At 38.4% G+C, this 26,912-nt stretch overlaps 1 protein-coding gene across 4 annotated transcripts; it reads right to left on the minus strand.

The window, feature by feature from the left end:
- Positions 1-190: 190 nt before the first annotated feature.
- On the minus strand, positions 191-26,305 carry RB195_004628 (uncharacterized protein; the record flags this gene model as incomplete). Of its 4 annotated transcripts, XM_064182557.1 has the most annotated exons (52): positions 191-236; positions 1,006-1,131; positions 1,195-1,333; positions 1,441-1,606; positions 1,764-1,895; positions 2,175-2,329; positions 2,391-2,453; positions 3,065-3,257; positions 3,335-3,434; positions 3,596-3,702; positions 3,757-3,868; positions 4,186-4,283; positions 4,560-4,655; positions 4,750-4,884; positions 5,505-5,651; positions 5,731-5,778; positions 5,937-6,089; positions 6,924-7,013; positions 7,068-7,143; positions 7,685-7,786; positions 7,863-8,011; positions 8,693-8,849; positions 9,137-9,285; positions 9,357-9,543; positions 9,606-9,692; positions 10,056-10,225; positions 10,285-10,413; positions 10,467-10,559; positions 10,844-10,924; positions 10,983-11,071; positions 12,033-12,103; positions 12,165-12,277; positions 12,444-12,524; positions 16,428-16,527; positions 17,181-17,320; positions 17,395-17,457; positions 17,572-17,664; positions 18,103-18,194; positions 18,287-18,369; positions 18,821-18,972; positions 19,856-19,908; positions 21,591-21,633; positions 21,688-21,759; positions 21,817-21,949; positions 22,468-22,646; positions 22,740-22,853; positions 22,911-23,033; positions 23,715-23,848; positions 24,441-24,567; positions 24,645-24,771; positions 25,290-25,366; positions 26,237-26,305. In XM_064182557.1, 52 exons carry the CDS (start codon positions 26,303-26,305, stop codon positions 191-193), a joined length of 5,814 nt encoding a protein of 1,937 aa, XP_064033821.1. The 4 variants fall into 4 exon arrangements, with proteins under 4 accessions (XP_064033821.1, XP_064033822.1, XP_064033823.1 ...); XM_064182554.1 differs by lacking the exons at positions 16,428-16,527; positions 17,181-17,320; positions 17,395-17,457; ... (14 more) ...; positions 25,290-25,366; positions 26,237-26,305 and adding an exon at positions 11,139-11,201 and having other exon boundaries at positions 12,444-12,515; XM_064182556.1 differs by lacking the exons at positions 191-236; positions 1,006-1,131; positions 1,195-1,333; ... (36 more) ...; positions 18,821-18,972; positions 19,856-19,908 and having other exon boundaries at positions 21,499-21,633.
- Between the last annotated feature and the right edge of the window lie 607 nt (positions 26,306-26,912).

Below are 26,912 nucleotides of genomic sequence, written 5' to 3' on the forward strand. Positions count from 1 at the left end.
ACAAAAATCAGAGTTAACGAAGAACGAGGCATAGAAATTAAATCCGTAAATCAACTTCAATGAGATCCTATAACAAAAATAGAATTAAAAAAGACGTACCGAGAAATAACGGAACTCTTCGAGTCCATCATTGGTGGGTAACACAACCACCCGATCCTTTATCATAGCTTGAGGTATGCACTCATCTTGTTCACGAGATACGCGGTTTTTTGCGTGGATTTTGAGGATCGTCGTCCCTAAAAATCATCTTGGCTTTTTTACGCCCTATTGTGTTGTGTTCACAAACCAGTATAAGTAACTAGTATCAAGGTTTTATACCTACATAATAAAAATCATTCAGTATTAATAGTGTTATAACCGAGGACCAGTAAAAACGGTTGACACTTACAGAATATTTAGAAATTCTTAAAAATAACCTAAAATCACAACGAAAATTGATGAAGAATGAAGTAAGGCTGAGTGAAAAGAGACATCTTTGAGCATACTTTTCTCTTAATATGTCTTGAATTTGTGCATTGCTAGACTAAAAACCAGAAACTGCACAACAATTTCACTTTTCATCGAGTTTTTTTTTTTTCGAGAATTTCATTAGTTGGTTGAAGTAACGATAAAAGGTAGATGTAAAATAATCTTACAATGAAAATTCGTCGCCGCTTAAAAAAACCATAGTAGAGTCAAAATGACATGGAGCACTGTGCAGTTACGTAAGCGGTGCGGTGCCATATAGTGTAGCGGTTAGGATCGAGGGGAAGACCTTTGCTACCACCAGCACCATTCTTCAGTGCAGTTCGCGATGGCCCCACCTCAGATCCAACCGCTTTCTCCACCGCACCGCTTCGAACGCAACCGCTTACACAATACCACCGTGCTTCATGTCGTTATGACACTACTATATCAATTCGTTGGTTGTAATACACATTTCTGGTGGTGGTTACCATTTACAGGTTTTTGGAAACAAATCAGAAGGTTTGTCGAGTAACTATCACCAAAACTTCAGAAACGTACACAAGATCCATTTTGGACTTGAGTATCTTCAGAACAGCCTTTTCTTTTCCTTTGCTATCTTCGATCACTTTTGCTACTTCACTACCCATCCGAGTCCCAGGAGTGCTCTTTTGATGAACCAGTATCCTAGAGATAAGTATAGAAAGAATAGAACAAAAAGATGTGCATTGTACGGTAAACTTGGCAGACCTTGACACTGCTCTTGTCTTTTCATGTACTTTTTGCACGCTATCCAACACCTGCACTAACGGTTTGCTATAGAGTTTAACAACATCTGTAATTTTCCCATAAACCATTGGCGCTGTCAAATCTTCCCATTCAACTGAATCTGAAACGAAAACCTTTGGATTAAAATTAAGACTATTTAAAAACCATTATGTTCAAATGTGGACAGCATGCGTATTAAACTGAAAATTATTTGAAAAACTACCCTACCTTCACCTAATGAACCGTCATTCAGCGATTGGAAAAATTTGTCCAGTATCTGCTGCACACATTTAACGGTCTCATCATTTCCATCTTTGCTGTTAACATGAGAAATAATTGAAGTCAGAGGATGCTCTGACGGTGAAAATCCAAGGATTTTCTGTAGTATTGCTGCCTGAAGATATCATGCCTGTTGTTACTGTCTGTCAATAAAGCCCCCAAAACCCGTCATTTAGAAGGAAAGACAAAAAAAAGACTATTATACGGATTTCAACACCATCAAATTATATTCTGAGGAAAAACACTGTCTACCATGCAAAAAAGAAACTCACTTTATCCCCTGCAACTTTGTCAAGAACAACGGTGATGCCAGACAAACAAGTCATTATATCTTCGCTCTCAAAGGACTGGCTGAGACGCTCGAACAGAGGACGTAAGCCTACGCGCATCATGCAGATACGCATCTAAAAATTGTTATTATTATTATTGTTATTCAATCAGTGTGTGTGTGGAAATTTAAAAAGACAAAGAATATCAAACAAAACTAAATATTTCATACAAATTCATAGAGCTAACTGATACTCCAAAAGCATATATTAAAATACAGTAAAGGTGAATTTAGATTAAGTTTCGTCTTGTATGTGTGTGTACGAAAATCAGGAAAATACAATGGAAAAAAGTCCTGATTGCTGCTAGAATGAAACAAAATTCAAAAATTAATAATTGTAACTGTGTCAACTCACAATATTCAGAAACAATGAGTTTTCTTCCTGTTCAATGCTCGAAATAGCATCCTTTAACATCACAAGAGCTTGCTGAACTATGCTAATCTTTTGGCCAGCGTCATTCAGCATTCGACACAGCGCAAGCATAATCGCTTCCAAGCAATTCGAAAGTACTAAAAGAGGTTTGGCAAGTACAGTAAAGTTTGGCAAAACTTAAAGTAAAAAAAAAATTACGTTGATTATCTTCAGTCTCTTCGCGAACCTCTAACGGCTCCTCGTTCTCGCCTTCAACGGGTTCTGAAAATAAGGGATAATTAAGGAGGTGTAACTGTACATAATCATTCTATCCTTTATTCTTGAACGATTGTTTATTATATTTTCCTTAATGTTACGTAGTAGCAGAATTTTCTGAAAGAATATGATAACTAAGGAAATTGTTGCGAGTGCTGGCTTCATTCATTACACAGTTTCTGTAGTGGATAACATAGACTAAACTGATAAGCAGATTCGACAATGCAAAATAAATTCCCCAGCTTATAATTAATAGTAGTAAAATAATTATGAACTGGGCACCGAATGAGTTCAGGAGGGGGAAGGAAAGGAGGGAAAATTCGATTTGGGGGAGGAAAAGGACGAAAAATTTCATTTGGTTCATTTGGTTGCATACATTTGGCGGCGACTATACTACCATGTATATCTAGCCACCGTTGCTATATAGTGATCTTTAATAGCTCTAATAGACATATTCCCTGTATAGATGTCGGTGCGTCACATTAAGAGAGAAGAAAGATGTAATTTTCGAAGACAAGGCTGAAGACGATTATGCAAAAAAAACAGCTAACAACTAAGGAAAATCAGCTGATTTACTGAAGAAATTAAATAATTTTTAGAACATGCTAGATACTCACCCTTTTGACCATCTGGAGACGTAGCCTCCACGCTAACGACCTCATCCACTTCTTCAAATAATGGGACGTCCTCAGCCTCAGGACTTCCACAGTTGCTCAAGGCATAGGTTTCAACGAAATCACTTCCATCACCTTTTGCATCTGGCTGTTCACCTCTCCAGAACGATGGCGTACATATGCCAGTTATTAGATCCTAAAGAAAGCAAATAATATGGAAGACACATGAGCAAGGTAGAGCTATTGCATGAATAAGCAATAGTGAAATCTTACGAGAACCGCAGTTTGAAACCGCTGCTGTCTGCCACTTTCGAGGGTAGGTCTTTCGAATTGACATAGTATAGGTAGAAGAAGATGCAAATGACGTGGTTGACTATAATGGGAATCATTAAGCAGAAAATAGAAGAAATGGATGAGATGATTAATGTTTTGATTATTGTACGTATTAATGTAAGTATATCTATGCAAAAAGAAAAGTACTCTTTCGAACACTTGGCTTCGTTAACAAGGCGGGGCTGGAAAAGTGCAACAAACCTCAGAAAATAGTGAAGAACTATCCGAAAATTGTTGATACCACACAGACGTTCTAACGCCTCAATCATTCGAACCATAAAACTAGATGCATGATTCGAGGCAATAACCTGAATCGACAATAATTAATTCTCCACTATATTATCAGTATAAGCAGGTAAAACCTCATTTTGTTTTGCTTCATCCTCGGCAACCGATGAGCCCGTTGTAGTTTTGTCTTTAACGTGTAAAGGAGTTTTACACTTGATTGACGTCGCAATATATTTCATTAGGGTTCTGAAACAATTTGTATAGGGAAGGGAATAAAAAATGTCGTCTAATTCAAGGTCGCTCCAAATCACCATACCAAACAGCACCACGGAAAAGTCAATACAATTAAATCGAGTAAATTTTTGGATCAATCAAGAAAGCGACTATGAATATGTTAACTGAGTTTGTCGAAAAAATTGAACAAAACCATCATCTTCAATCAGAATGCCAGGTTTATTGTGATATTTAGAACTTTCACCTGTGCCCTACATTACATTGCAGTGAAACTACTATTCAACCCGAAAAGAGTGGGAGTTTCATTTTTTGAACATGAAAGAACCAACCTTACGAGGTCGTGAGTGAGACGGTAATCTAAAGCCGACATTCGCTCAACAAACGCAAGTGACATTTCGGAAATGTAAGCATTTGGCGACAGAAGTACCTGAGACAGGAACCCTTTTGCGGGCCCCTTTTATTACAAATTAAAAAACAGGAGTAAGAAAGTGAACGTTAGACTGCTGCTGACAACTAATAAACATACCTTCGCATACCGAGTGTAGGATCGCAACCGTGAACTTACTACTCACTTAATTTACTGAAATTCTTATTTGAAAATTCCTACCTTTTCTACAACAAACGTCAAAAGATATCAGCTTTTAAAACATTTTTTGATTAAAAAAAATCGCCCAATGACCCTGGTTTCTCCCAACAAACTAACCTCTGCAATGTCGCCTCTGTTTTCGCACGAAATGAAAGCATTTACAAATCGTTTCACCCTTTGACGATGACCAATGACTACATCTTTCCATACTATCTGAAAATAAATCCAATTTGTCAGAAGTTTATGTTCATCTATCATAAAATTTAGTCCTAAATAAGAAGTGAAGATTAGCAAAAGGTAAACATGCCACATCGGTCTTGGAAAGAAACAACGGCGGTGCCCATGGAGCTATAGCGGTGAGAAGACTGAGGGCAGCCGGAAATAAATGTGGGCGTGCACAACTTCGAAGAAGGATATGTCGTATTAACCGCGAAAGTGGTTTCTGTAAAAAAAAAGGTTTCTGTAAGAAAGGTTTCTGTAAAAAAGGTTTGCTGCCCGCAGCTCATTTCCTCAAATTCACCTGAATGCTCACATAGTGGAGCTCACTTGTGTTTGTTTACTCGTGCATTCATGTACTAATAAAAGTTTAACTAGCCTACTACACTATTTCATGATTAACAAATCGAACTATGAGAGCAGGAGCTGGTGTTTGACATAGCTTTGGGGCCCTACATGAAAACACATTAAACAACATTGGTTAAACACATTGGATGTTTTTTTTTTCAAAATGCCAGATACATATCATTATGCAGCCAAGATTTAGAATAAAAGCTGCAAAAAGAAAAAAAGGAAAAGTTTTGCACTCTAGTGTGAAAATATGAGACAATTACGGGAGCAAAAACTGATCCCGCGTACTATGCCCTCAAGACCTTCTGACAGAAGAGTTGTCACCGCCTTTCTCGTCTTCTATATTTTTGTTGCAATTTTTCTTATTCCTAACCCAACCCACCCGGAAATTGAAGTTCAGCTAAAGATTTGGACTTTATTTATTCACAGCAACAAACTTCAATTATGCACCCGAAATTTTTAAGCAGACCTCGTAATTCTTAGCATAGTACTTACTTCAATGAAAAGCGATGGCGTTAACACGTTTAGGACAGCTGACCGGATTGTTTTACACTCTTCGGTATAGTTCTGCCCGTTTGCTCCGCCTGTTGTACTCCACATTAAAAAAAGTGAATCCAACAAAATATCGTTCATTGGTCGCAACTGGAAGGAACTTCTAATGTTGCAGTTAATCAATTATTAGACATAAAATTCTCAAAAATTTAAAACGTATGCAAGCTACCTCAACGAAGTGGTCACCGTTCTCCATAAATCGTCGAGATTTTCCCTTCTGAAACAGATACTCTTCGATACATCAGTATTAAAAAGACGGCTAAAGTTACAGTTGTTGAAAAACATACTTCTACCACGGATTTTGTTTAAAAAAAGGGCATTTAAATTTAGCAACACGAATAAGGCAACAAAAATCGGTAAAAGGACACAACTAACACGAATAATTTGACCAACAAGATCACCACATGTGCGAAAATAGGCAGCAAATATCCGTAGAACGGGTAAAGCAAATGTCAGGAATGTTTTCGAATCCTCGCTGGATAGAGGTTCACCCATTTGCCACATAACATGACGATACTGTACAAGCTCCTAAATCAGAGCAACACACATTGCAGAATTACAACCGAAGAATTTCTACAAATGAAAAAAGTGGTTACAATTGGTTGGGTTTGTATGTTACTAAGTATGTTAGTTGTTAAGTTATGAAATACTGGTAACTGGTTTTTTTTACGGAGCTAACGAGGCAAATAGAAGTTTAACAGTTGGTGATGGTGTGACCCACGGGACGGTAAGTTTCAAAATATTTTTTGACAGGTATGTAGTATATTTACAATTTATCCATGAAATGCGTCGTTGTGGTAACAAGTGTGATGAAGAAAATGTATTGCCTCTATAAACTCCATTATCCCTTAGAAGTAAAAGTGCGCCAAATTCTCTCCTCCTTAAAAGCATCACCCCACGAGTCTAAGGAGGTACGGATTTCAGGTGGAGCGTTCGTATACGGGATCGTAGATTAAGGAGAGGGAGGTGATTCCGTCCATTTCTTCCTAATTTCCGTAAAAAAAAAAACGGCTCGGAAGATGCGGCGGGTGCACACGGCCGGCGCGCTCCAACCGAACTCGTCCTAGAAAAAAACGCGCCGGAACGCTCGAAGCCGTATCCTCCGGGCCCTTTTTTTACGGCAATTAGGAAGAAATACACAGAATCACCCCCTTCTCCTTAATCTACCAGCCCGTAAACGAATACTCCATTTGAAATCCGTACCACCTCAGATTCGTAGGGTGATGTCTTTAAGCATGAGAATGTGTATTATCGTCAAAGTGCTAAACAACAACTAATAAAGTATTGTTAACACATTTATGCAAGGTTTCGCGCCTACACAAAGTTAATCTAAGGCAAAACAAAGATAAAATTGCAACTTACAAAAAGCCAAGTCGTAATTCCCTCGAAAATTCCTCCGCGTCCCATAGTGTGATACATCTCAAGGCGTGAGATATCATCAGTGTGAAATAGCTGAAAAGGACGACTCATATGGGATAAAAAAAAAGAAGACCGGAGATAAACTACCGCCGCTTCAATGGCTCGAATATATGTAATGGCTGCTGGATCCAATTTAATTTTGGGGACCATAACTGCGCTTATCCTAAACAAAATTTTTGCAAAGTAAGTCGTCCAGAAAGGAATACCATCAAAAAAAAAACATCCTTAAAGTAGGTTATAACCACTCAGTGATGTATTTAAGCATACAATATAGAATTACTCGCTTTTTTATACAAAAATCTAGTAAAAAAATCTAGGAGTAAAACAAAAAAAAGGCTCAACACACCGCCCTACTACTATAATTACGTAGTACAAAGATGTAGACTGACTTCTAAAAAAAGGTAAAAATTAATGCTCAAGCATTAATGCTAACCGTGGCCAGAAACGAAAAAAAAGAAAAAGAAGATGCATTTGACGCAGACTTTGAGATTCCTTCACTGAGCCCGACATTCGTTTCCTATGCAATTAATATTTGTTCTAACTAAGCTCAGCCTATCTTAACTAATGAAAACCTGGGAGGGTGGGTGGATGCGGTGATCCTTGACGTAATTCCAGTACACGGAACCGAGAACTTTTTTATAGAACGTTTTGTTTTTAGAATGTTTTTATAAAACGAGACGAACTGAAATGTACAATCAACCTACTTCTCAAAAAGTCCTGCAATTACATCCGGACGACTATCTCCAATATGTTGAATAGACTGATCGGAGAACGGACTCAAATATTCACTGAGCCTCCGATGATCACTAAAAAAAATAAAAGAAATATAGTACTTAGATAAGAGTAACTGAAACTCCTGTAACTGTAAAACACTACACTGACCTAGGAAGGATACATCCTTTTGCGACTAAATGTGAGAATGTTTTCGTCTGCTTAATCCAAAACTTTGGGTCATCGGCTTCTGCGACAACAAGGGCGAGAAGATGCACTGATAGGGTAAAGCAGGTCGACGACCGCACATCATGGTTATTCTTAAGAAATAGGCAATAACTATGTAATAGATTACTCCAGTATCTGAACAGTGAAATGGTGAGTCGGCGTAGTCCCGAAAATGCAGTTTTTGTAATACTTTGAGAGATAATTGAATAGAAAGATGTCTCTTACAAGAAATATCCTTTTTCTTCGGATCATCCAGCCATTTTCAGTAACTTGAGGGCAGCATAAGTGCAACAGAGGCACTTTGACTATATTTTCTCGCACTGTCCATCCTAACAACGTTATTATCGTAGCGAAAAGACATTCTTGTCTTGACTAGCCTTGTAGTTACAACGGTGTTGCTGGTGGCCCAAAAAGACACTCGAGAGGCAGATGGATTTTGGAATGCTTTCATTTAAAACCATTTTGCAGTTTCATTAGGCACTGCAGGGAGATGATTTGACTGGAAACAAAAAAGACAGAAGGTGCAGATGATAAACGGAAGAAAACACAAATGGGTTCTTTCTTCTGCGTTAAAGCAGCGACAGAAATCATGTTCGGAACTGCGCGTTGTACCATCTAACAAATCAAAAAAGTTAAGTTACTTCTTTGAAAAGATCATCACGTTAGTACTGTTCAGAAATAAAGATTTACCTTGAACATACTAGACACTGCATATTAAGTAAGTCAAATGAGAGTAAATAATTAGAAGAAAACAACTGTACGATGCGACTTACATGAACAAGTTCTATCGCATCCGATATGTAATGAATATATTTTTGAGCCAAAATCCAAATCACTTCTCGTCGCGCTCGACCGTTCGCTTCGTTGCAAAGCTCGCATAGCGAGATCAATGCGGATAATCGCTGATCGTCATCAATGCAGTGACGCAAACTGAAAGAGTGTTTTTTGCTCAAATAAACCAGTCACCTTCTTGTATTCTGTTCAATACTTGTATCATAAGCAAATTACGAACTCGAACTTCTGATAAGTCTAGTAACATAATTCGCGCGGAAAACAGTAATGGTCTACTGGAGCTGTCCTATACTGCCTTTCTTATTCTAAAACCTGCATGCTGAAAATTAGACTCACGATAAACTGCAGAGTGCTGATAGCAAAGCTGAATGAGCCTTTCGAATAGAATATAGAATTTTTGTGTTTATGAGATAAAGAAGGCTTACGTTGCCGAGCAGCCGCGCATCCTGTCAAGTAGGTGAAGCGCGTAAAGTCTGTAGACGAGAGTCAAATGTACTTCTTTAGCCTCCGGAAACTTATCATCGAATTCCCAGACTCCCTCGTTGAAGGTAGCCGGATCCATTGATGCTTCTGTCTTCAAAAGTGAAGATATAAGACCACTTGTGTCATTCTCTGATGGTGTAAGGAATCCAAAATGAAACTCACTACTTGCTGGTTCTCAGCGAGTTTTTTCAGCGCTGTAAACAAAGAGCTCAGTTCAGGATAATCCGTGATGTACAGTGTGCCGTAATATCTATCACAAAGCAGATACCATATAAAATGTAGAGCATCTGGCCAATTGTCAACAACTCGTCTGATGCTGAGTAGCTTCACACATATGTCAAGTAGGCCGCTTCAAAGATGATACAAATAAGGTCAATTAAATGAAAATCGCACAAAATCAACTAATCTAACCTCGAATGGAGTACAGCATAAACGTCAAAGGTCGCGCAGGTTTTGCTGTCATCAAGTTGAATGATATAATCCCGCAAAAGATCCAAGCTGCAAAGAGGAACTAATTTAGGAAAACATATGAAGTAACGAGGTAGACTTGTCGTCTTTTGAAATTCTGCTTAAGGTTTTCTACAGTCTGCAGCTATCTGCAAAATTTGGATATCATTGAAATTTAAATAAAGGGTTCTAATAAATAGAAAAACGGAAACCAAATACTGAACATTAAAACTTTCACATATCACAACATCATCAGTAGAATAAGTCAATGTTGTAAATAATCCCCATGTCGAATGCTTTATAAACTACTCAAATAATTATATAGTAGTATTAAAATCCCGCGAGAAAATAGTGGGGAAAAATTCAATTATCCATATGAACAGACACGATTCTATTCTACAACAAATAGGTTACCTGATCTGCAAATTGTACCACTTCTCCGTGATGTCATCCACCGGCAAATTACCCGAACATGAAGCGTTCGAAATTTTAGAAAACATGTCTTTTGCGATGACCTCCAGCTGAGTGAGAGAGGTTACGAATCGTGACCAAGACACAATAAGTGTTATGAGCTTTAGTATCTTCTGAAAAAATCCATGAAATCACGACGGAAACCACCAGAAGCTAATTTTAAAAGCCCGACCTTACAAGGGAAGGAATTATCTGCTACTGTCACGGCGACCAATCTCGAATAAAGTGTTCCATGGGGGTCCTCAAAATTGTCTTCGCAAAGACGGTTGTTCGTCTCACGCCAAATAGTAGGTGAAGAAATCTAGGATACACCTAAATAAAGGGGAAAAAACAGCGACTGTAACTATTGCATACCAGCTGAAAAAGCGAATGAAGCGCCGAAACTTGTACGTCTGCGCATCCTGGATCTTCTATTACTTCAACCAAAAGTTCGATCAACCCTGATTCCTTTAAAAAAAACTTTCGCAAAAAAAAAACACATAAATATCCAATACTGCCTATCGACAACATTAAACAGGTTTTTTTTTTGATTTTTGAAAAAATTCATGAATAGATTGATTGAATTGAACTGAAGACCCAAAAATGAAGAGATCAAGAATTTCAGAATTTGGTTAGAAACGGAGATGAAGAAAAACTGCACTCTAATTAATTTCTCTAGTTACGACGACCGATCTACGACCGCTACCAACAAATCCAAGTTTATTTTTCTAATAAACAAACTACAACCATACAATTAGTCCTTGCCCGAAGTCCCTCGAAGAGTTTGCAACCGCTTTCAAGATGTTAAAAGCAATGTCGCGCAGCTTTTTGACCTAAACATTCCCAATGTTTTAGTGACATCTGCAATATATGTTTATTACATGCACTCACCTCTTCGAAAGCTTGTACATCTTTGCTAAGACAGACTTCTAACCAAATCAATACCCTCGAACAAATATCCTTCTCTGCGTTGGAATCACCTGTTAAGACAAAGTAGATTTCTTTTACAGATAAGTTGGAAACTATTCAGTTAGTTAAGTAGCTTACAGTCTGGGAGTACTAGTTTTACGACTGTACAAACGTAGGTGAAATACTCAAGGTATTCTAGCACTGTAATGCAGAGTTAGTTTATTAGCAGACCTTAAAGGTGCGCTAAGCACTGTCTTGAAATATAGGCCTTTCAGGAAGGAAGAAAAAGAGTCAATCTCCACTATGTTTGCCTTCATTATTCTTTCTTTAATAACATAAAGCGGTAAAAATAGCCCTCACCGGAATCCCTGTAATGTAATTCGCAGTAAATCTGGCAACTATGCAATATACACATTTTCGGAAAAAAAGTCTAGCCCAAACATTTCTTCCAATTACCCCAAATTCCACAGCTTATGCTGAACAGAACAACTTTTCTTTTTTTAGAGTAATATATTCTAAAAAGTAATACTACAGTTAAAAAGTAATACTATAGTATTAATACTAAAGGTCACCAAAAATTACACGGTGATCGTTGATGAGTTAGTCCAACAACACTGTGGAGATTTCAGTATTTAAACTTGAAACTGATACTTCTGCACCGTGTAATACGCAAATAATAATACGTAATTTATAACAAAATATTATTCTATTCAGTCTTCATAAGATGAACCACTTTACTGGTACGCATCAGGCAAAGTAACTTCTTCTAAAACTCCACTCATAGAAAAATTCTTTGTAATTCGTTGATTTAGTGCGAAACATTTAAAAATGTGCAGAACAATCTTTAAAAGAAAAGCAATCATGACGTGAAAATACGAAACATATAAAGGATACTGCGTATGGCCAAGTGTGGCCTGTTATTTTATTTTGATGACGAAATTTTTGGATATTCTAAGAGTATTTTTTGAAGCATGTTGGACCGATATTGAACAGAGCTGCTTTGCTGAAGCAAACAAAAGAAGAAAACCTCACCATCGGTATGCTTAGAAAAACATGCAGCAAGATAAGGAAGCAAGGTTTCGATGGTAACTATGAAATCATCTCTGAAAAAAAAAAACTTATTAGAAAAAGTATTCGGGCATCGAACTACTGCATTGAACTGACTTCCCCTCAAGAATAGTGTCTTGATCGAATGATTCCAGTGCTTCCACAAATATTTCCCAATGTTTCGCATCACACTCCAACGGATGGTATTTGTTCCATGGCGGACGAATATGCTGAATGAAAAAAAAAAACACTGTTGTGAAAATAATCAACAAATAGTGGTCACGATAACTGAATGTTCACTGTCGCACCTTATTTGGATGTGATTGTTTTTTTGGGATATGTTGGATAGAATTTGTGAGCAGTAAATAAATAAATAAGTAAAGGCCTCTAACTTACCTCCAAAGGAAGCGGAGTAAAGGTATTGGGATCGAAATGTTCTACAACAATATCATCAGATGAATCCGTCATTAATCTATCCTGTAAAAAAAGCGTTCTACTTCTTCTATTCTTACTTCTATGTTATTTATTATTACAATATATCTTAGCATGATTGAATTTAGACGAGGAGATCTAGATATTGTCACCAATCAATAACAGAAAGAATGGGTGAAAAAACATTATCACAACTGGTAACTACACTAGTATAAAATGAAGGTATGTATAATAGCCATTATACGGTTTCTACGAAGATATCAACGCATACGACAACAACTTAGGTACTGTATTTGGCTTCTTAAGGGTTTGATTACTTAAAATGCACACGTATATCTAAAGATATTTATTTATGGATTGTATTATAGGTGCCGGGAAGTGATGGCCGTTCCTATGCATGTCAATTCCAATTGTTTTTTTTTTAACCAAAAACTTCATATCTTTTAGGTAGATGCCAGTTGCTATTAGAACTTATGTAAGTTCTTTCTGAGCTGAATAATCCTAACACCTAGCACCTAGTAGGAAGTCATTAATAATGGGGAAGAGAACATCTTTAGCCGAAAACGAAAACACCTTAAAACTTGTCCTGACTAAATAACCAGCTGAAACCAAAGACATACCAGATTCTCAAGCTTTTTTTTTCAAGAAAAAAAAAAACCACACTATTCTTTGGTGCCCCTGGATCAAGCGATCCTAATAGATTACTAAGTCAGTGCACATTATCTACACATACATTATACAAGAACATGAAAACTTGTTACTATTGTTTTCTTCTTCTAGAGAGAAAATGAAAATTCTCTAAGAAACCACAGAAGAACTGCTGCAAGACGGTGCTGCCAACAGGATTGAGGATTTTATTTCGGCACCTGCGTTGCGGAGTTGTACTATAGAGCGCAGGATGCTTTTGCGTTGAATTGTCCGTCTGTGGTTAAATTAAAGATCCGCCATGGTTACGTTTGCGTTTTATGTTTTTGAGTTTGCACGGAGTCGTATACTATGAGCATCCCGAGAAGGTCAGTGGAAAATGTATTTGGGGGGACTCAACTGCGCCCTTATTTCTGCAAGCTCTATCTTCTTTTTTTTTTCTCTTTGTAGCTATAGCCTATAGCTTTATCCTCATAGATCCTCTAAAACTAATGCTTAGGGCCTCGGATGCCGACTCACCTAGCTATTTACTTCCAGAAATGAGAGCGCAATTAAGTGGTCCCCCAACTACACTTATCGCGAGATGCAGATTGCGGTGTTACGTGCGTAGGTTCTCATACTTACTCGTTCAAAGACAACGTAGCTTGTAGATTTCACACTTATTTTATAATTGTTTGTCTATTACTTGGAGAGGGGGAGGGGGCAAAATTGTATGGGTAAAATGTAGTCGGTGTAGAAGGGGGGGGGGGGCTGAGTGGCGCCCTTATTTCTCGAAGTAAATAATCAAATCAATCGGGGCCCTAAAGTCTAAGCATTAGTAGTAGAGGATGTACGACAAACTAAAGTTACTAGGAGAAAAAAAAAGTAAGTTAGAGGGTCGAGTAATGCTAAGTGGCCCTCCTCAACTATTGTATTTGGGGGTACTCAACCATGCTCCAAACAAATTGTACTTAGGCGCGCAAAAATAGTTCCTCGAGCACGAAGACCGTTCTTGACTGTCAGATGCAGATTGCGGTGAAGAGAAATCTCAGGCCATTTTCGGCTTCGTTGAAAGCACTACATGATACACAAAACCGACTGCATAGTCGGGTCAAAACGACACGAGTCACGAGTGTAGTTGCGGTGCATTTAAAGTGCTCCATATCTAAGCAAAGATGCACTAAAAAGTAATCAACAAAGAAACAAGAGTTCTTTATTTTTATTTATCTATTCACGTTCACCAACGGGTGCACCAAAAAAGAAAGACGAAGAAAAAAGTTGACGTGTTTATTTAGGGATTTACATTAGGTGGAGTTCTGCACAACAGTTCTACCGCGCAACGCAACACTATGGCGAAAAATGGACAGTGAACGTCAGAGCTGGTAGTGTTTTGCGTGAATCCGTCCCTGGACTCGTAACTATCCGCTAACTCTGCTGAGGCGCTAGTGGTAAACTCAGCAGTATACGGGCTTAAGTAGGATCGTTAAGGCGGCTCCTTACGAGCTTTGACAGCTCGCAGCGACATGTGATATAGCTTCATAAACCTAAACGTTTTTGTCGGACTCCATCTTTGATCACACTGACCAAATCATGTAAACCCCAAGTCGATTCCTTTCTTCGTTATTTCCTTTGAACTGCATGCACTAGTTATCTTAGGTTATCTTTGCCTCTTTCGATGATGCTTTACTTGTGGTAATGTCAAAATTTTAAACTATGAAGCTTGGCGACAATTTGTCCGCTCATTTCGCATTAATAATCTAACAGAAACTTAAGGTCTGATAAAACAAAGCCTTGAAGTACAAAAGACATGAAATAAATCCTTTACTACATACAAATACAAACATGTATACAATATGCATCGCGTACATATCTTTAATGAAATAAAGACAGAGTTTCCACTATATAAGGCGACGTTTTGAAGTCGCCATCATACAGATCCGTACGATTTCCATAAGAATCAAAAACATAAGTGTAGAAGTTGAATCACCGACAATGACCGAAGATTTATATAGCAATGACTGGACGGAAACATGCTAGACGTATGTGGCTAGAATTCAGCATTCTATACATTATCACCAAAAGTCTTCGCAATCTTCATGGATCAATGTATCTCTGCGGAAAGGTAAGAAACTGAGTTTGAAGTCTGGTATATAAGGAACATTTTAAGCGAATGAGTGCTGTTTTAATGTCTGACCAACATGATGGAACGTCAAACTTCTGATGAACATCTGGAGTTGTACGACCGTTTACGAAAACTTTGTATATGAATGAAACTACTGTCTAGTTCTTTAGCGGAAAGCTATAATGCAGTACTCAGGTGCTTAGATTTTATTAGCTCCCAAAGTTTAGACCTCCTCCTTCAAAGAATGATACATATTTTAGATCCTCTCACACATAGCGATAAATATACATGGAAAATGCGTGGAATGCGCGGAATAGATGAACCGTGGTTTTGGAGAGTGAGCACAAAATTAACGAGGAGCTCAAGAATGGGAATTGCCGAATATACACAAATGCGCTCTGGAAAGCGGACCAGAAACTATGGAAAATAATGATGTGTCTATAAGAATCGCAAGAAAAAAACTAGATTTGCACAAACTCGAATTACAATTGCTATTTGCCAGGTATTAAACTGCACTTAAGCCTGAAGAATTGCGGAAAAGAAGATATGACGAGAAAAATATTTCAGAATAAAGCAAACTTTGACAAAATACATAATTTAGATCCTTCTCTCTCAGAAACATTTAAATCACATGGTGAACTTCATTCTAGTACAAAATTTTAAACCGAGCTATCCCATCCAAGTTGAGCATGCTCATTTTCATGAGTATGCTCATGAAAATGAGCATGAGTTTGACCGTTCGTCAACACAGCACTCATACCCAGAAGAACTCTTTAGCATATTAAAATAAAAATGGCTCACCTCCATGCAGAGTTACATGACCCTTTTGCGATATCCTACCAAACGAAACGGTGGAGAGAACTCAATACTTTAAAAATTTCGAGACAGCAAGCAAAGTAAGAAACCAGTAATGCAGCTGTGAAGGAATATATGAATGGATTAACGTCTTGAAACTGACAAGAATTAACAACACAATGTCATCAGATTAATATTGTTGTATCACATGGCTCTTTAGGAAAGAGAAGAAACTTCTAAAGAAACTAGTCCGTTCCTAGTTATCTAGGCATATGAACAAATCGAACATGACGCTTAGCAAATCGTAAATAGAAAAAAAGACGCAATAGGATATCACCATCTGGTCAGACAGACGTACAATTTCCAGATGGCACACAGCACACTTGTTGAGTTGTCGAAAGGGATACCTGCTCACGATGATTGAAGTAGACAAGGGCAACGACAATATCAAACTGCATGTTCACGTAAAGGGATGTGAGTCGCGAGAACGGCGCTTGACAATATTCTCTGAAAAGAAACAAGACGGAGACTGGGAAGGAAATCAAAAGTGTGTATGACCAAAATTAAGAAAGGGTTTGTCGACACGCAGTTTTAAAATACTTAGGAAAAGGACATATAGTTGGGTCAAAACGACATGAAGCACGGACCGTTGCGTAAACTTCCGCGCTCGGAAGCGGTGCGATGAGACAGCGGTTGGAATCGAGGTGGGACCATAGTGAACCGCAGAGGTGGGTTGCGGCAGGGAGGATCCTTACACGATCTCAACCGCTACGCTCCACCGCTCCGCTTCGAGCGCAGCCGCTTGCGCAAATGTCCGTGCTTCATGTCGTTTTGACCCGACTATATCTGTCAGGACTTAAAACAAAAAAAAAGTCGGAAGAAAGAGATTAAACTTGAGTACAGGCTTTTATACTTAAAATGGGAAGTACGACTGAATAGGAAGAGTTTGAAGATGAGGAAAAGAAGATGAGCTCTGATGATTTTGAGAAAGTTCGGAATAGTATCGTCATAACCAAAAAAAGTACCTAAACAAATACAACGTTCATATGAGCTTCCTCGGTCTTCCTGGAGCTTATAGCTGGACCAATACTATACCCCACTGAGTCCACCAACTTACTTATCTTCTTGGATATGAAACAACAAAACACTTTTACACTCACGCGACGACATCAGTGAGAGTTACAGAGTTGTTGAACATGAGCTGATTATTCCCATGGCTAAGAGGAGCTACAGATATCGTGCTAGCATTCAATCCCGAACCGATGACTTCGCTTGACCACGGTTGAAATTTAGATATTATCTGAATGAATAATGGACATAGCATCAATGAGCGTCATAAGCTAAAGTGTCTAGACACCGACGCTATATACTTACAGTAGCGGAAGTGTTAACAACTTGAACGATGTAGTAATTGGAATTCGAGATGTTAACATAATTCTAAAGAGAAATTATATTAAGCTGATATAAGCCGGGAAACTCAAACATTTTGATGTAATGACTCATCATAAAGTGGAAACGGATAGTGGGTGGGAGTGATTTATGCTCTGTCACGTGAATAATGTTGATAGCAGGTCTGTTACTGTACAAATCGACTGCACGCGGTACCAGCATAAAAATGGCAACGGATGCAAGGAGTGTGCACATCTGCAAAATAGCAATTACAAATTAGATTATATAGTTAGATTATATTTACTCAATGATTAGGTGAACTAACAAAGACAATATTCAAAGAATACTTATTTTCCACTCATAATTAAAATTGTTTACGTCTTGCATTGATAATAAGGGGGAAAACCGACTATTTTCTCATTTTGAAAATTGTTCCTAGACTGGCGGAAAGTGATTTATCTGGATAACCTTATCAGCATTCTACACTCTACCAAGGGTCGCTCTGACATCTATTCCTCAATAAACCATAAATTACAACTTGTTCAAGAAACAAAGTTGCACGCATGTATGTAAAATTGCAAGGAGCCCAAAGATTACAAAAAAAAAGAGACTATGAATTGCGCTAAGGTTTTTGACTGCTAAGTTATAATGCATCCTCAAAATCATAGACTAAGAATAATGAAATAGACGAACCGCGATTCCAACAAGCACCCAAAACCACGTTCGTTTCGGCTTCAAACGATCGTCATTGAACGGAATCAGTGCAACCAATGTCTCTTCCATCTCTGTTAATGTTACATCAATTCAAAATTAACGGAAAAAAATCCTAGGCATCTGCATAGCGAAAATAGAAGCTTTAAAAAAATGAAGCTCCTACCTTTCGGGATTCGTCCGGTACCTTTGCATGATGGACAAGGTACACTACCACCCATCAACTCAGTGTAGTCAGTGTTCAGCGATCTAGAAAGACATGATTATAAGCAATGATTATTATGGTCTGGTCAAAAACAAATGAAGCTCAGTGCAGTTGCGTGCGTGGCAGCGCTGAAACGAGGCGGTGGACAGCGGTTGCGAACGAGGTGGGACCATCGCGAAATGCAGCGATGAGTGGTGCTAGCGACCATATACCAGTTTGTAAAAATTACTGTGCTTAAAAGGTTGCAATCTGGTATATTCAAAATTGTTGTACATCCTATAGTTTCGAACTTACTCAATATGAAAAAAAGAACAATTCTCAATCAAGAGCGTAAACAAGAAGTTCCTTTTTGCTTTCTCTCGATTCTCGAGATTTTTCTCGAATAATTCTCGTCAAGAAACTGATATCAAAAATGGGTCAGAAACGAACGTATTGGGAATCCATTAAGAAGTAGGTGAACTCCAAATGAAAATATTGTAGTAGCCATAGCTATACCTAGGACTCGAAGCTGAATCAGTAGCACGATCTGCTTCTTCTCCTGAAACACTTCGATCCTCAACGAGGGTTTCATGATTTCCGAACAGTTGATGAGCACTGGATCGCACTCGATCCCACAAACTAGCAAATGACACCTTCATTCCATCTATCTGCAACATTAGAATTATTGGCCGTGTTGATAACAGCAGATTAGCACAGCTGAGTCCTAAATTTATCAAACTGTATACAATAAAGTCGTACATAAGGATTTCAGACGATTAAGAGTGAGAACCAGTGACTCGTGAAGGTATAATCCAGTGGAGATACAATCGGGAAGGAAAGCCGTCACACAGAAGTGAAATTCTCGTGTGTTGTTGTCATTAGTAAAACAAATGGATTCAAATTAAAAAGTAGATCGGAAACAGATGATCAGTTTGCTCGGCTCCTTCTGACGTCTTTCCCTGTCGACATACCGATCAGATCAATTTCTCAGAGCATCTTATGCCGTGAGCGATCTGATTATCTGAGATTTCTGATCCGAGGGATAAAAAAAAAACGCAAAACTTAGTCAGATTTCTTCCTTAGATGTCATGTCATCCATGAGTCATTGACGATGCAAAACATTTCTGCACGCACGCAGCTCTCATTCACTTCAGTGGCTTTTTTGTCAGGGGTTTTTCTTTGGGTGTCTTAGAACAACTTGCATGTTATATTTGAACGACAGAACGCTAATGATAGAGTAAGGGACCCCACACAAAAAAGAAACACAGTTTTTTTGCCAAACAGAAGATAAACGGCATATTTACTGCCTGCTCATAGAATATGAAAAATAAACACTTCAGATTCGGGAAAAGAGAAGAATTTTAGAGAAGTCAACAATAAGAACACGAGATACGTCATCAGATCTTCGGGATTGTGCACTCGGCAAAAAGACGGAAAAAATCTGTCTCAATCGACCTTCATGAAAAGCGGTGAGAGTCCCAATACTTTGAATAGTTTGCTACTAACACCTTTTGTAACATAGATCAAAAGCATATAGTAAATCAACTCCACCCTTCCACTAAAAAGGATCTGCGCATCCGGATGCACACAAAGCACGAGACAATCTCAACTTTGGTGCAATTACGACTGATGCGACACATTTTCCGGCATCATGACATTACCAAGGGAAACAATACTGTTTGTTCAAGCCACGGTTACAAACCACGGTTACTTGTGTTTTCTTGGGCGGTCGTATTACTCATCGTTAGACATCCTCAAAACATACAGATTTACGCCTCGATACCGACTGATGAATGAGTGGATGAAGTAGAAGAGAAAAGATGCGCAACAAGAGACGACGGAAGCGTGGTTATTAGATAAAGACGTGGTTATTAATGTGTGTGACGTCAGATCGGAACAAAACAGGCGGCAAAACTCGCCTATAAATTATTGTTTTGCCGACTTGCTACTCCTACCCTTATCATCGCGCTACTACCGCCCGCTCCACAGCGTCTACGCGGTCGAGGACTCTAATCTACCCCAAGCGAAGACCAAGCCTTCATCCTTCCGTGATCGATAAATTGGTACCAGACTTACTTGGGAGCATAAAAACTGAATTTATGTATCACTTTGGGGTGAGTGTAGCGCAGTCGGCAAGAGGTTCCGCTATCTGAACGATTGATAGGAAGTTCGAATCCACCATGGTGCCCAGCAAGCCTTCATCCCTCTGGGGTCGATAAATTGGTACCAAACTTGTCTGGGAAGAAGAAAAACTGACTTGACATCTCGGCTAGCCCCGCAAGTCATTGCGTAGGACAGTTACACGTTCGCAAACCTCAAACGATTCTGAATTGAAGTGAACGTGGTGGCGTATCCCAAGCGGATTGAATAACGCCAGACACTTTATCCTTTATGGATCGCTTTCGTTATCGCAAGACGTTTGATGACGATTGATCCACATTTTTAAATTAAAGTCGAACGCGTCGGATTAGCCTAAAAAGGTCAACGCCGACTTCTTCATCCTTTAGTCGTTATGCGATCGCGTCGCTACGTTTGTCTCGCACGCAAATCCGTGAAGATTCGGAAGCTGTTTGCGTACGGAGCGACTAGTTCCTATTAGTATTGATTTTTCCTCTCGTTGATATCGCTTTAGGATATAAAGTTTAGAATTACAATTTCATTCTACAAACTATAAGAGGCAAAGTCAAAATATCTTCAAAAGTGACGAGTCCAAAATCTTTGAGATTTATTTACAGAGCTCAGTGATTAAGCAGAAAAAAAAACGCGGTAGTTTCAAGAAAGTAGTATCAATGAGCGTTTCAATGCAAAAGGTAGTTATGTACAAACAAAGGCAGATCCATAGATAGAGCAAAGCAGCATTCTGATAACAAATTCTCAACAATTCAAGAAAAGAAAGGGAAGTAAACTTGAAAAGATGAGCAAAGAGCAGAATTTCATGGGTGCAGCGAAGGTACACCGAAAGAAGAACAGAACCGTAACAATCTGGAAGAGACAAAAGTCAATATGATAAAAACGAGAATAAAACAGGAGTAACAGAGCAGTGTTACTGGTACAACGGATGTAGTAATAAGAATATTTAGGTTGAGAATAACTTTAGTAATTGTGACAAATAATCGCGATAATGTCTATACATCCCTTAATTTTTGTTAGACAGCACCAGGAACGACTTCTACCAACAAGAGTGAATATGTAAACTAGCATCCTAACGCTGGTAATGCCAATACAGTTTTTATTTCTGAATTGTGTTCTTCCAGCGAAGCATGACTATAATATCGAACAAAATCACCAATCGTTACAAAGTAAACACCGCCATTTTCGAATCCCCATCCCTGAAGTATAGAGCAGTTGCAAGAGACGTCAAACTTCAAACTGAATCATCCTACCTGTGGAGTTTGTCCTATGAGACAGTGCGACACCCTCTCACCATGAAGAACGCTTAGCACCAGTTTATTAGCCTCAAAAGAAGTCAATCAAAGATCCTCGCATTAATAATCTGAAGCATGAAAGCGCACCTGTGAAGCTGAAGGTCGAATCAAGAATATTCCATCTGTACCAACGATTCGGCCCATCTTCTCAATAACTCGACTTCTGGCGCGCAAAATTAACGTTGCTGCGGCGTCTTTCGAGGGGTCGTTCACGAGGTACCTAATACAGTGTACACAGTAGACATTCCAGTTCGACTGTTGTTTCATAATTAGAATTTGCACGCTACTGCAAGCACCACATGCCAGGTGAATGAGGAGAGCGTTGCAATACGTTAAGACGAAAAATCATGTATTTTACGCAGCTTATTTCGTGGTTCAATCAATGCACATACTTTGCAAACATCATGGGAAAGAAAGGATTATAAAAACTCCCGAATACAGTCATGACTTGTGAGGAATGTCGATAGTTATTTCAGTTCAGAAGTGTTTTGTAATCCCTTGTAACAGCAAACTCCCACTACTTAGATATATTTTTATATTCATTATTATTTATTATTTTATAATAATGGATATTTTTGAAGTTGGAAGTAGGGAAAGCACTATCAGTAGTCACGATGTCAAGAAGAGAGGACTTGGATACTATAAATATTTTTTGGAAGTTTCAAACCCGCTCTCACAAGCGCTTCAAGAAAGGTGGTCCATTAGTTTCCCAGAGCTTGCAATGAAAATGCAACTCACTGCTCTGGTTCCCATGGTAGTCGTATATCAGCAAGTAGTTCGCTGGCCTGCATCGATTCTTTTTCCAGCATACTCGTGGAAATCTCGATTGTGCTTACTAACTGGTTCTTTGGGACACCTTTTTTGAACAGTTCCGCGTACGATTGATTGCGACTATTGTGACAGGAAACTAGACGTTCCTAAAAGACCAATGAAATAAGTTAGATAATAAATCAGCATGAGAACCTTAACAATTGCTAAATACAAAAATCCTACAAGAAACTGGTGAAAACCTTCGCATGTGCCGCTGACTGTGTAAGATCCTCTATAATCTTGTTGACCTTCTTACGACGATCCATTACGAGGTCATGCTCATCTTTTAAACGCTTTATAGCGTTCACGATTATCTGAATGTATCGAAAAAAGAAAATATTTTAAGCGATTATCAGTGATATAAGTGAAACCTCAGAATTCGCCTTGAACGCTTGACTCCGCTTCGAGTCACTTTGGTCAGTCATTTCGTCACAGCCTTGAAGTGTATTCAAAACATCTTCGAGCTCCCTCACCTTCCTATCCAAATCCAATATCTTAAAGATGGCATAATAGAAGTTAAAGCAGCAAATGGTAGAATTTAAAGGGATATGGGATAGAAAAGAGAAAATCTGAACAACCATATCCATATGCGTAGCAGAAAATGCGAGCGTTTATGCTACGCACACGAAAATCCATGGATCAACCTGCCTCGACTAAATAAATAGGGCACCTTGGGACCGAACGGGTATCAGAAGCTACTTAAGTTTGGATCGATTTTGGTGGCTCTGGTCCACGGGGTGCAATGTCCATTTTTTGCTAATATCGATCATAATATCCAGTTTACGCGTTATTTTAAAAGTAGTGTTTCGAGTGTTCTTAATATGACACAGAACCACTCCATAGAGCAGTTTGGATGAAGGTGCCTCCGAGGAGCTTCGCCCTAGGTCGCTATTATTACACGATATGGTGACCAGTCAATAATTTTTACACAAAATAATGGACTATGAAATAATGTCCACGAAAAAATTAAGTCATTCAAATGGGCAGTTTGAACCAGATTTTCAATAGATAATCGTGCGGGTTGGAGATTGGGAGCACAGAATAGTGAGCCATTCCTTCAAAGTAATGTAGGAATTGTACAACTTGGATGAGTATGAGAATGAATAATTAAATAAATAAGTAATAAACATGAGAACACATTCATAAGTATGAGGAAACGAATCTCAACGACTCACCGCTTGTGTAAATTCGTAGTGAAGATCATCTGCTAGCCTTTTTTCTTGATGAACGGCATCGAATAGACGAGCAGCACGATCGACCGCTGTTTGACATATACGAAGGCGTTCCAACCCCAGTCGAAGTTCCCAATCTGTAAGAGTGATCTCAAGAGAGCCCGAATAAAGTATATCTCACTGTAAATTGGTCAGATAAAGTAGAATCGTCGTAAATTACTCAATCAGCGCCAACGTGATGCAAATTTAGTCTCGTTTATAGGAAGTTACTTTTTATTCTCCTTTTCGTTTCACTCGGTTTCTCGGAAATCACTCATTTGTGGGCATTAAAACTTTGTGTACATCAAAGGTACCATATTTCAAAAATCCACTTAACTCCTCTTTCCATGAAATTTAAGCAAAACGAAGTTGGAGAGATGCCTTTTTCTATAAAACTAAAGAAAGAAAATAAGTTTCAAAATCAAGAAAACAGAATATTTTTGAGAACACGAAAGTTTTTGGCAACTAAAGAAAAAAGATGATTTGTCACCGCACTCTCTTATAAGTATGAACTACAGTCAGACTTTCTTTTGTGCAAAAGCTTGGTTCACATTCTGCATTTTGCATTAAAGGACTTTCTAAGAGAAATAAAAGGGCCAGGAATTGAACAGTAGAAGAAAAACCGTGTTACTCAAGCTTTAAATTTTACTCGAAATTTTACTTTTCAACTGCAAATGAATTTGTAAACACCTGGAGAAAAAGTTGTCTTTGGTGACGGGACAGACGTTGCAGCAAAATGCGTCTCTAGTGTGCGAACGGAATTCTTTCTTCTTGGCAAAGGGTACCGGAGACAAACATCAAGCTGTGCGTTATAGCACTAGAATAAACATCGTCGTAGTCGTAACGGGAGGAACTCTGGTAAAACAGTGAAATATAAAGTGTCGCATGACTCACTCTAAGCGAACGATTTCTGTAAAATTCGATAAGGCTCACAACAGAATCGTGTGTAAGCGACTCTAGCGCGAAACCACAACGTCCCTTGTGCACGTGTATCCGCACTAACTTCGTGTGGCCACCGAATCTATAATCAACAAAGTTCTTGTGGTCACATACTTACAAGCATGAGTTCTGAACGAAGCCCTCGTTACACTTTCAAATGAGATGCGGAAGCAGTTGAGGCCATATTATAATGTTTTTAGTGTCAAGAAATGGACTCTCAACAAAATAATACTACAGTAGTTTTAATGCAAAGCAATGATTATTGCACCAATTCCCATGGCAACAAGCGGAAATCACCACTCTGAAGTTCGAAGCAGACATTCTAAACTTGCCGCTTCCTCAATGACCCATATTAAATCGAGTACGAAATTTGCTTTTAATGAGAATGACTTGTTTCTTGCAATATAGTGAAGTAAATTTCCGGGGGCTTAAATTATGAAACAATTTAAGTCGATTAAAATGGAAAATGGAAGACAAACGTTTTCTATATAGGTGAAATTGAAAAAAAAAACTTTGTAAGCCGTCAACAAACGGCAACAGGAAATTTGAAGTTCCTTAAAACGTCTTATTGAAAAATCTATAGCGGTGCGAAAGATAAACCTGACGCTAAGGGTGTAATCTCCTGGAGATGATGCATCACGAACCATGAATGTCCCCTCGGGCTGGTCCTGCATCGCCTATAACAACAAAGTTTGGAAGCGACGTAGCTGTTTCGCTAGGAAGGGATAATTATGTGATTAATTGTAAAGGATAATTATAATTGTGTGTTGCAGGTTACAAAGATGTATGGATAATTAATCACCAGATGCATACAGCAATGAATTACGATTTCAAACAGAGAACGTTGTTTCAGTGTCTGTGAAATTTAATTTTTTACCTTCAATACTTCCTTCTCAGTAAAATTCCGATGTCTTGAGGTTGTACAAATGCACACAATATCCATGAACATTAGTGATGTCTAGAACTTAGCGTAACTAACTAACATAGCGTGCTTTTAACAATTTACTTCGAATGCCCACTTTAGCGTTATCACGACCTTGTGATAGAACTCTGATGTAGCCTTAGGCAAAACAGAAGTATATGTGAACGCTCGTTAGAATACCTACTATTATGCTCAGTACTCTTTTTTTTTGTTCTACACATATCCGACCGACCCTGGAGCTGCAGTGTCCGTCAATCTGAATTAAGTCTTTTTCCGAACACTCAGAAATTAAATTATTCACGAGATCTCGCTCCGAATAAATTTGAACACGATTCTGTTCCTAGTAACCAAATATTCAAACATATTTGATTATTTTTTCGGTCCGATTGAAAGTAACCTTTGCCCTATTGGAGTGAGTAGAAGATGAACCAAATTGAATAAAATAAATTAGCAAGAGGGAATCCCAAAAATTGCAAAGTAGATTGTGATTACTCTACAAATATCCTCCTTTTTTAGATGCAAAGATGCGCAAGCTCGCAAATCGCTGTGAACGACAATACCAAGAACAGATATATTTCAAATAATGGAATAGTAAAAAAGAAAATATGATTGGAAAAAAGCTGACCTCAGAAACTGTAGACTTGTCAACATTCCCCCAATACCAAATTTGATCGCAAAGCTGTCCCCCACCCATAACACTGCAAAATAATACACGCCTTCAGTTAAAGTTCGAAGAAAAAGGAAAGAAAGCGTGAAGAAACGGAATACAAAGGAAAAAAATGTAATCGAAAAAAAGAAGAACGCACATGTGGAGGTAAACAGCCAACTGTGTTTTTATCTTCGAAACCGGCTCGAAAATTTGCCCGTAAGAACAAAAAGAAAACATCGATAGCAAATGTGGTAAACAAAGAAAAATTTCAATCAGAGCTTGGGATGACTTTAAAATAAAGGTGTTTAACCAGTACATTGAAGATAAAATTAGGGAACTAGAGGATCCAACATCGGGTAAAATGTTGTGGGGGACAGGACACTCAGTGGCGCCTTTGTTTCTCGAAGTGAATAATTAAATCAGTCGGGACCCAATAAGGCCTAAGCATTAGTCTTAGAAGAACTATGACATGTAAGCTAAAGTTACTAAGAGAAAAAGTAAGTTACAACGTCGAGAAATAAGAGCGCCACCGAGTGCCTCCCGCTCTCAACTATAACTCCCCATAAGACGTAAGATTTAGCCAGGTGGGAATGAAACTAGTATCCTATCCATTCTTGAATGCTTACGGATCCCACCATTATATGGAGATGTA

The sequence above is a fragment of the Necator americanus genome, chromosome I, assembly GCF_031761385.1.
Source record: "Necator americanus strain Aroian chromosome I, whole genome shotgun sequence".
Lineage (NCBI taxonomy): Eukaryota > Metazoa > Nematoda > Chromadorea > Rhabditida > Ancylostomatidae > Necator > Necator americanus.